The sequence below is a fragment of the Leptonychotes weddellii genome, chromosome 10 (assembly GCF_054177405.1).
Source record: "Leptonychotes weddellii isolate Sample4059 chromosome 10, ASM5417740v2, whole genome shotgun sequence".
Taxonomy (NCBI): Eukaryota; Metazoa; Chordata; class Mammalia; order Carnivora; family Phocidae; genus Leptonychotes; species Leptonychotes weddellii.
The window spans coordinates 21,584,243-21,595,550 of NC_138378.1; the positions used below are offsets into that span (position 1 = coordinate 21,584,243).

At 41.7% G+C, this 11,308-nt stretch overlaps 1 protein-coding gene across 3 annotated transcripts in view; it reads left to right on the forward strand.

Annotated features, from left to right (window-relative positions):
* PIGU (phosphatidylinositol glycan anchor biosynthesis class U) overlaps nucleotides 1–11,308 on the forward strand; it is an 86,833-nt gene that overhangs the window by 25,471 nt on the left and 50,054 nt on the right. For all 3 annotated transcript variants that reach the window (XM_081832955.1, XM_081832956.1, XM_081832957.1), the window contains 2 exons: nucleotides 4,373–4,482; nucleotides 6,660–6,760. In XM_081832955.1, the coding sequence (XP_081689081.1) occupies nucleotides 4,373–4,482; nucleotides 6,660–6,760 (211 nt within the window). The remainder of the gene's footprint in view (nucleotides 1–4,372; nucleotides 4,483–6,659; nucleotides 6,761–11,308) is intronic.

Sequence of the window (11,308 nt, forward strand, 5' to 3'; positions counted from 1 at the left end):
TGGCTCAGGTCATGATCCCAGGGTCCTGGGATCCAGCCCCGCATTGGGCTCCCTGCTCCTCAGAAAGCCTGCTTCTCCCTCTCCCACTCCCCCTGCTTGTGTTCCCTCTCTCGCTATGTCTCTCTCTGTCAAATAAATAAATAAAATCTTTTAAATAAATAAATAAGTCAAACTCACAGAAACAGTATATTGCTGGTTGCCCAGGGGGTGCATTTGGCGGTGGGGGAAATGGGAAGATGTTGGTCAAAGGGTACAAACTTCCAGTTATAAGATGAGTAAGTTCTAGATATCTAATATATGGCATGGTGATTATAGTTAATACTGTATACTTGAAAGTTGCTAAAAGAGTTATCTTAGGGGGCGCCTGGGTGGCTCAGTCGTTAAGCATCTGCCTTCTGATCAGGTCATGATCCTGGGATCCTGGGATTGAGCCCCGCATCGGGCTCCCTGCTCCACGGGAGGCCTGCTTCTCCCTCTCCTGCTCCCCCTGCTTGTGTTCCCTCTCTCGCTGTGTCTCTGTCAAATAAATAAAATCTTAAAAAAAAAAAAAAAGAGTTATCTTAGGGGTGCCTGGGTGGCTCAGTCGGTTAAGCATCTGCCTTTGGCTCAGGTCATGGTCTCCTCACAAGCTGAGGAATGCAGAGATAAATTAGCTCCACCCTGGAGATTTTTTTTTAATTCAAAAATTTCTATTGAAATATAACATGCATATGGAAAAGCACACAAGCATCTGTGTATAAAGTGATTAATGATCACAGAGACAGTGCACCTAGGTAATTACCTTTTAGGCCACTTTTTTTTTTTTTTAAAGATTTTATTTATTTATTTGACAGAGACACAGCGACAGAGGGAACACAAGCAGGGGGAGTAGGAAAGAGAGAAACAGGCTTCCCGCGGAGCAGGGACCCCAATGCGGGGCTCGATTCCAGGACCCTGGGATCATGACCTGAGCTGAAGGCAGACGCTCAATGACAGCCACCCAGGAGCCCCCTTTTAGGCCACTTTTAACCTCTCCTATGGCAGCTTTATTTTTTTTATTTTTATTTATTTTTTAAAGATTTTATTTATTTGACAGAGAGAGACACAGTGAGAGAGGGAACACAAGCGGTGGGGAGAGGGAGAAGCAGATTCCCCGCTGAGCATGGAGCCCAATGCGGGGCTCGATCCCAGAACCCTGGGATCATGACCTGAGCCGAAGGCCGATGCTTAACTGACTGAGCCACTCAGATGCCCCATCCTGTGGTAGCTTTATTTTTTATTTTATTTTTTTAAAGATTTTATTTATTTATTTAAGAGAGAGACTCAGTGAGATAGGGAACACAAGTAGGGGGAGGGGGAGAGGGAGAAGCAGGCTTCCTCCCGAGCATGGAGCCTGATGCTGGGTTCTATTATGACCTGAGCCGAAGGCAGATGCTCAACGACTGAGCCACCCAGGCGCCCCCTGTGGTAGCTTTAAATCTCCTCATTGTCAAGGCTGCTGAATATATCTAGAAATATTTATCTTTGGATTTTAAATTGTAGGCTTTAACCTCATTTATTTTTATACTTTTAATATTTTCTTGGTGTGTGTGTGTGTTCACTTTTCCTTAGACTTTTAGCCATTTTCCTGTCTCTGACTAGATCCAGTGGGGATTTTTAAAAGGAATTTTTGTTGTTCTTCAGGGAGCTGAGTCAATATTGGGCCTGTGAAGCCAGGCATAATGGGGGCTTTGCTGATGAGATTGGAGGAGACAAAAAGAGATGTAGCAGAGAATCTGGGGAATGCTGACCTGACTGCCCTTCTCTCCTGTAGACTCTCCTTTCATAAAATCTTCCTGTTTCAAAGTATTTTGGAAGATTAGGGTGACAAGGAAGTACTTTTCTTTAGTTGTTGGCACAGTGTCACCTCTGTGTAGGATCTACATGTGCCTGCTGAGCTGCCCCCATCTCCTCCTGTAGTCCTGCTGGCTGGCTTCCAGCCTGCGAATGGGTCTGCATTCCCACCTGTCTCTCTGGCTTCTTCTGGATCAACTCCCTGTTTCCTTTCAACAGCCTTCTTTGTGGGTCTCACCCCATCCAGGTGGCCACCTTTTTGCAGGAACTCCAGGACCCTTAAGCTAGCAGGGCCTCCTTCCTCTACCCCTGCTGCAGCTGTCCTCACTAAGTGCTTTGTCTGCGGAGCCAGCCCCTCTGATAAAAGCACCTTAGTTCATATATTGTCTGTTTAATTAAACAGCCCCACCTGTGAATGGTAGTGTAACTCTTACTGATGATAATTCCCACCGTTGAACCTGAACTCTCAGAGATGATCAAAGGGAGGTTTTTGAAGTTTATTCAGGTTTTCTGATTAAGCTTCTATTTAAATCTGTGCAAGAAGTCTGGGCTTACCTGTATTCCTGTGATAACTCCTCAATTTTCTTTTTCCTTTTTTTTTTTTTTTATCAGAGAGAGAGAGAGAGTGAGCACAAGCAGGGGGAGCGGCAGGCAGAGGGAGAAGCAGGCTCCCTGCTGAGCAAGGAGCCCGATGTGGGGTTTGATCCCAGGACTCTGGGATCATGACCTGAGCCGAAGGCAGCCACTTAACCGCTTGAGCCACCCAGGCGTCCCAACTCCTCGATTTTCTTTTGAACTGAAAAGCAAATCTTTAAAAATTTTTTAAAGCTTTCCATTTAAAAAAATTATGAAATATGTAAGACATGCAAAAATATGTAAAGAATAATACATACTGTGAACCTATTTCAGGTTCAAAAATAAAACATTACATGGGGCACCTGGGTGGCTCAGTTGGTTGAGTGTCCAACTCTTAGTTTCAGCTTAGGTCATGATCTTGGGGTTGTGGGATCGAGCCCTGTGTAGGGCTCTGCACTCTGGGGAGTCTGCTTGAGATTCTCTCCTTCTCCCTCTGCCCCTCCTCCCCCTCATGTTTGTGCACTCTCTCTCTCAAATAAATAAATAAAAAATAAATATATTACAATATACTCGCCTCTGAAATGTTCACCTCTTTATTCTCCTTCTTACCAGTTCACACTGTAGTGGATTTAGTGTTTATTGTCCCCCCACAGGGCCTTAACTTTTGCTACTTTTGTATATATCCCTAAATAACACGTAGTATTATTTTGCATGCTTTTAACTTTGTGTAAATGGCACGATACAATATGCGTTTTACACATGCCTTTTTCATCATTAACTCTTCTATCATGCCCAGTTAAGCACTCGCTACTCTGGCTCCCCTGTACTACTCTGTTTTATAATCAGTTGCAGCATTGATTTTATGCTCTTGAAATAAGATTCTCTGACCATTAAATCAGCAAAGCTCCCCGTTTTGGGTTCAGAGGCTTTTTCCATCTATAATCTGACCCATGTTTGCTTATAGGGTTGACTAACTTTTCTTCATTCTGGAGCACACCCATGAACTTGTTGGGACACACCAGGGGAAGGCAAGAGCTTTCCGCCCCCATCTCACTCCCTCTAGACTATCCAGCTGCCCAGCCACACCCAGCCGTCCTCCTTCCTTCATCATGGCCATTCCCCACTTCCTCTGTGGGAGTCAAAAACTTGAAACAGGAGGGCTTGGAAGAAAACCTGGGATACTGTGACATTCAGGGGATCATTTTACTTTGTATGAAAATATTTCACTTTGCTGATGGAACTTTGGAGTCCTTAGGCCACTCATGATTACTCTTTTTTTTTTTTTTTAAGATTTTATTAGAGAGAGAGAGAGCATGAGCAGGGGGAGGGGCAGAGGGAGAGGGAGAAGCAGACTCCCCGCTGAGCAGGGAGCCTCCATCTCAGGACTCTGGTCATGACCTAAGCCGAAGGCAGACACTTCACTGACTGAGCCACGCAGGCGCCCCAATGATATTTGTTCAGAATGGCTGAGAACCTTGCTTTGCCACTCAGTCATTCATTTAGCCATTCAGTAGATATTTACTGTTTGCTCACTGTACCAGGTCCTGGCAAATAAACATCATCCCTGCCCTCATGGAACTCATAGTCTAGTGAGGGAGACAGATATTAGTCACATAAATAAGAAAGTTGTAACCGTGAACAGTGCTATGAAAGAATGTTATAGGGAGATTTTACCTACTGAGGGGGGTGAGTGTGTCTTCCTGAGGAAGAAATGATTCAACTGAGATCTAAAGGTGATGTGGGAGCTAACTAGGGAAAGAGAACAGGTTGTTCCAGGTCAAATGCAAAGGCCTGGGAGCATGAGGGTTACGGCATGTTCATGGTGCTAGAACCCAGAGAGTGAGAGGTGAGGGGACAGGTGGGGGTGAGGTGAGCCTGGACAGCTAGGGCCAGACCAGGTGGGGCCACGTGGGCCATGGAAGGACTGCTGTCTTCATTCTAAAATCAACGGGAAGTAATGTGTTTTGTCATTTCTTTTTTCCAGTTTAAAAAGCAGAAACTCCTCCTAGAACTAGACCAATATGCCCCAGATGTGGCCGAACTCATCCGAACCCCGATGGAAATGCGTTCCATCCCTCTAAAAGTGGCCCTGTTGTAAGTATTCTTTGACAAAACAGGGCTCAGTGCCAACAAACGCAAGGAAAATCTGATGAGACTTTCTCATGTTGTTTGTTGTATTTTTGGAGATTTGCAGTCTTAGTCATCAAGTACTTGCTGCGGTTCTGTTGCACAACTGGGGTTCTGGCCAGCAAAAGAGACAGAGCCATTCTGTTTCTGTTGGGACAAAGCCTCACACAGGGACATGCACAATCAACCCTTTACAAATGCTTTTTCATTCTATGCTGATCTGGGCTCCAGCCTACTTGTAACCAGTGTTTCAAAAAAAAAAGAAGTTCTTTAATTGTATATATGGATTGAATAAAATTCTGATCTTTATGTGGCCATTATTTTGAGCAGCTCCTATATTTCATGTACAATTAGTCCCCCATTTGTAGTTTAGAAAACTAGGCAAACGGACCCATCCCAGCTGGGACACCAGTATGGGAGAATGGAACTTACTGAAGCTCTGTAAAAGATTTCTCGGGGAGTGCTCAGCGCTGCCAGTAAATTTAATTCTTTCAGGTTATTCCCATTTATATTCCGGAGATAGGCAAATGTGACAATTATTCAGTCAAACTAACAGTCACTGAATATTAATATACTAGCTTCAAAGGGATACACTGTAAATAAGACAGACAAGTTTCCTCATGGAAAAACCTGACCTTAGAACTTCAGAATTAGATGGGGCCTTGTGAGGGCAGTTTATTCAACCCTCTGCTTTGTGTTGAATCTTCTGTTCAGTGTTCCAAATAGGTGGCTGTGCAGCTTCTTCTTGAACATCACCTGCTATTTAGAAATGGCTTTTTTTCCCTCTCCCACCAAACAACTTTCATATCTATGTATTTCGGAAATATTGGCAGGAACTACCTAATAGAACCGGAGGTTTAGCAACATTATGAATCCCTTATGGACTCTTATATCTCCTGGGGATACTTTTATAATAGTGGCAGCCATTTCTTTAAGGGTTGTGTAACAGGCCTATCTGTAATTGTTGAAAAAAAAACACCAACAATTTCTGGGCCTTTGGCTTTAGAACTGCTGATCTTATAGCCCTGGGAGGTATTGGACTTAAGGTCTTTATTGGTGAATAATAATTATAATCTGTCCCTGACATGCTGGTATGTTTCTTCCTATCTAATAATCAGAATTATGTAACTGGTCTCCCTTTTCACTCTGTCTGCCAGGAAACTCAGAGCCAGATTTGAAGCTGATTATTACAGTGCTGTAGAAGACCCTTTGGTCTTTTTTCCCCTGGCCCTTATTTTTTTTCTATTTACGTTTTTCCTGGTCTTAATTTTTTATTTCTGTTTTTATTTTGCTATTAGCTTTTATTATCTGTTCTCATTTGAGCGGCCTCAAATCTTCTGTGGAAGCAGGATAGAAATAAATAAAATAATCATCCATTATGACTATAAAATTTCCCTCATCAGCATTTTAAATTCATTTCTCAGTCCATTCCTTTCCACCTCAGAAAAAGACTAGGTTTTTCAGCTTAATTCCTTCCCAGTGGAAGTTCAAGATGCCCTGTGAAGTTCTGTGGCAACCAGCTTGTGGAATTCAGCAGATACTTACCCTGTCCTGAGGGTCTGGCTTGGTAGATACAGCTTGACTACCCAGAGGGCTAACCGCAAGCTGCTCTGGCCTCTTGGAGGAAAGGGGGGGTAGCCTGCATCAGAGCTTGGGAGCCTGATTGAGGAAAAATTACTTTCCTGGTTTTCAGAGATAACTGTAGCCATTCCTAAAATATATGACTCTGTGGGAATTGGTAAAATTTTATCATTTATGATATCTGAAGTAATAAAAAGAACATAGGCTTTCGAGCCAGAAAGTCCGGATTTTGAATGTATTGATTAGCTTATGAAACCTTGGGCAAGTTCCTTAACCACTGAGTCTCAGTTTCTCCATCAGAGGACTAATGGTGTTGCTAGTTTACTGGATCTCTGTGATGATATACCATGTAGCACAGAATAGGCAGTGAATGTTCAGCATCTTAGACTCATTGGTCCCAACCCCATTTCATTCTCTTTTACTTAAGAGAACTCATTTCTAAGAAGTTGCCTTCCCTTGAGTATGGTGTTAGTAAATCTCTTGAATTGCCTGCCTGTGGTGGCCAGGACTCCCTGGTGCTTTGACCGGGATTACTAATGCCAACATTGTATGTTTTTCCCCAGCTATCTCTTAAATCCCTACACCGTCTTGTCTTGTGTTGCCAAGTCTACCTGTGCCATCAACAACACCCTCATTGCTTTCTTCATTTTGACCACGATAAAAGGTAAGGCCCCAGAGGAAAGCGCAAAGCTCAGTCCCTGATTTGTGCAGGGTTTTGTAATACTTCTGCTGTGGATTTTTTTTTAAAAAGCAGTCTGACATTTAAGAATATATATTTTTAATTACACAAGTAATACAAGATTATTCTAGGAAATTTAGATAAGCTGAGAAAAAAATTAATTAAAAGATGCTGAAATTCTACTACTCAGAGAGTTATTGTTAACACAGTTGGAAAAAAATAAACAATGGGACGCCTGCTTGGCTCAGTCAGAAGAGCATGCGACACTTGATCTTGGGGTCGTGTGTTCAAGCCCCGAGCTGGATATAGAGATTATTTTTAAAAATAAAGTTTAAAAAACAAACAGAAAAACTGAGAAAAAGCTTATGAGAATAGCAGCCCTCAGCCTCTCTTCCCATCCCTAGTTCAACTTCGAAAGAACTACTTTCTGGCTTTTGCTGGTATTTACTTCCATATTTCTTTTTTAAGATTTTATTTGTTTATTTATTAGAGAGAGATAGAGAAAGCACAAGCAGGGGGGAGGGGGAGAGGGAGAGGGAGAAGCAGGCTTCCCACTGAGCAGAGAGCCCGGTGCGGGACTTGATCCAGGACTCTGGGATCATGACCTGAGCCAAAGGCGGACGCTTAACCGACTGAGCCACCCAGGCTCTCCTACTTCCATATTTCTTTTTTTTTTTTTTTTAAAGATTTTATTTATTTATTTGAGAGAGAGAATGAGATAGAGAGAGCATGAGAGTGGGGAGGGTCAGGGGGAGAAGCAGACTCCCTGCTGAGCAGAGAGCCCAATGTGGGACTCGATCCCAGGACTCCAGGATCATGACCTGAGCCGAAGGCAGTCGCTTAACCAACTGAGCCACCCAGGCGCCCAGTACTTCCATATTTCTAAGTAAGATCTCATATTGCTATTTCCTGAATTATAAATTTTAGACATTATTTATTGCATTCCCCTGATAGGAGATAAAGATTCAGCTCTTTTGTATCATCACTTCCCCTTTACCTAATTTTCTTAGAGAAGTTGTATCACAGGTTTGATTAATCAGTAGTCAGTACCTATAGTTTATGACTCTGTATGTATTATTCATTGTTGGGCAAAGTAGTAACTACTTTTTCTTTCTTGTATAACCTTTTCTTTTTCCTGGGGTTAATAATTATCTTTTTTTTTTTTTTTGCTTGTTTTTTTGTTTTTGCTTAGTCTTTTTGTAACAATCCCTTTCCCCCAGCTGTTCTGCTAGACCTATCAAGTGCAGTTTTTAAAAAATGTTTAATGCATCAAACAGTGTATCAGTTCCATTATTTTTCTGAAGACCTCTCTCACACATCCTTCATCCTGCCCCAGTTCTGCCCTGGTTGTTTTCTGGGCCTGGTGCAAAGCTGTCATACTGGGACTTCCCTTTATAATTCTCCTGTGTCGTTTCCCTTTTTTCCTGGATTCCTTCTCTCCTTCATTGATTTTTTCCTCCGTTTTGCTAAAGTATTTCCTCTAGTAGTTTCCAAAAAAAACGGTGTATGAGGGGCACCTGGCTGGCTCCGTCAGTAGAGCGTGCGACTCTTGATCTCGGGGTTGTAAGTTTGAACCCCATGTTGGGTGTAGAGATTACTTAAAAATAAAAATCTTAAAAAAAGGAGTAGGTGTATGAGATACATATTTTGAGTCATTCTTTGTCTGAAAAATGTCTTTATTCTAGTTTAGTACTAAATAGTTGGGACAAGGTATAGAATTCTAGACTGGAAAAACTTTTCCTTCAGAATTTTGAAGGCATTACTTCACTGTCTTCTATCTAGCATCCTGGTTGCTATTAAGCAGTTTGATGCCATTAAATGTAATCTAATGTTTTCTGAAAGATTTAGTGTTTTGAAATTTTATGATGCCTTGACATGGGTCTTTTTCCATTTATTATGCTGGGCACTTGGTAGGCCCTTTCAGTTTAGACACCAGTGTCCTTTAGTTCTAGAAGGTGTTCTTATACTAGTTTTCAAATTCTATTTTCTCTGTCCTCTTGTTTGGGACATATATTGGATATTGGCCTTTCTTGACTGATCTAATTTGCATTTTATTTTCAGTGGACTTTTCCATCTTTTTTGGTGACTTTTGCTGGGACACTACTATGTTTTTATCTTCCAACTCTTCTACTGAATTTTTAAATTTTTAAAATTTTATATATATATATTTAAATCTGTTTTTATATTCTTATGTTTATTTTTAAATTAAACTCTATGCCCAATGTGGGGCTTGAACTCATGACCCCAAGATCAAGAGTTGCATGCACTACAGATGAGCCAGCCAGGCGCCCCAGATTCTTTAATTATATTTTGAAGTTCTTTCTTCATCTCCAGTTGTTTCTTTGAAGCATCCTATTATTATTTTATCACCACAATGTCCTTCCCTTATCTCTTGAGTTTTTGTTGTTGTTTTTTTAGTTTCCATCAGTTCTACACATAGTCCCTTTGTCTTTCTGCCCCCCCCCCACCTTTTTCTTTTCCTATTTGATTTGGGTTCTGTCTTTCACATGGGAGGGTTTTCTCTTATTTATAATCTTTAGCTGTCTGTCTTCTACTTAAAACTGGCACTAACGTGTTCATTTGAGACCCTGTGAATGGGCAGAATCAGTCTTACCGAAAGGAGATCAGGCAGTGGGCTGGCCTTTTATCTTGAGGTATCCTTAAATGTCATTTATAGGTTTTCTTTTTCTCTGAAATGATTTAGGTTTTCTAAAGAAGAATCCGATGTCCTGCCTAAGGGTAATCAAGATGGAGTTTGGGTGGGATGGGGGGCTCATGTGACCAACTGCTAGAGTTGAGAGAACAGGAACGGGTGATGTGGCTGATTGCAGTATAAAGGGTTTATGTAATCTCATTACACTTCCCCTCAACCCATTACTGTGCATAGTATCCTCTAGACCTGTGCCTCTTTAGTGAGTGTTCTCTAGAACTGTAGTCTCGGGGGGTGGAGTAGTAGGTGGAAAGATGGGGTATGTAGGGGTTGTCACTTGGCTGCACATAGATGAGATGTGACCTGGGGTTCTGACTGGTCTGTATACAAACTTTCAGCTTGATTTCCATCTCTGTACCCCACTTTCGATAGTACCTGATGTCTTCAAGGTGCTGAATTTCTTGGAAACTCTAGGGGGTGAGTTGGCCTGATTTTTATTGCTGCTCCTCTCTGCAGGCCATTAAACTGTAATTTCTTCCATGTTGCTCAGTCATTTATCCCTCTTCCACCTGTTTTATGTTTCCGCTATTGTATTAAACTTTATTTTGCTATAATCTCCTCTTCTTTTTGTTTAAGACAAGTTTTATTCCTTTATTGTCGTTTTAATGAGGTTTTTGGAGGGAGAGAGGATATACATGTGATCAATCTACCAGTTTTAACAGGAAGTCTGTTAGCATTTGGAGTATATATTTCCAGATTTTTTCCCCTCTTTTTTCTTTCAGACTTTTAAATACTGTTATTTAACTATTGCCACAAAAATGTTATTTAACAAACTACTCCAAAACTCAGTGGCTTAAAGCAACAATAAGCCTTTACTTGGTTCATATATCTGAAAGTCAGCTAGGGATCAGCTGATCTAGGTTAGACTTGTCTAGGCAGTTTGTTGGTTTCACTGGGGGCTCATTCATGCATTAATGGCTGGCTGTAGTTGGCTAATCTAGGCTGGGCTCTTCTCCACATGTCTGTCATCCTCCTGGACCAGGGGACTAAATTAGGCATGGTCTTCTCATAGTGATAGCAGAGGTACAACTGTGAACAAGCCCGATCAGGCATGCACTTTTTAAGTTTCTGGTTGCATCACACATGCTAACATCCTGCGGATCAGAACAACACATGGCTGAGCTTGTGGTGGAGACTTCCATCCTGTCCACAATGGGAGGACATTGCAAAATTATATAACAAAGAGTCTGGACATAGGGAGGGGTGGAGAATTGGGGTCAATAATATAATCTACACATATATTAATAAACACCTAGCCATGTTTAATGGCTACATACTATTCTATTGTATGGATGAAATGTGTAGAAATTCTTTTTTTTTTTTTTTTAAAGATTTTATTTATTTATTTGACAAAGAGAGACACAGCGAGAGAGGGAACACAAGCAGGGGGAGTGGGAGAGGGAGAAGCAGGCTTCCCACGGAGCAGGGAGCCCGATGTGGGGCTCGATCCCAGGACCCTGGGATCATGACCTGAGCCGAAGGCAGATGCTTAACGACTGAGCCACCCAGGTGCCCCTGAAATGTGTAGAAATTCTTTAACCAACTTCTACTATTAAATACTTAGCTAATTTTTTAGTTTTCAGCTATTTAAATAATACTACAGTTAATTTTCTATTGTATAGTAATTTCCACACCCATGTATAGTTATTTTCTTTTTCTTTTTTTTTTTTTTTAAAGATTTTTATTTATTTATTTGACAGAGATAGAGAGCACAAGTAGGCAGAGAGGCAGGCAGAGGGAGAGGGAGAAGCAGACTCTCCACTGAGCAGGGAGCCTGACGCGGGGCTCGATCCCAGGACCCTGGGATCATGACCTGAGCCGAA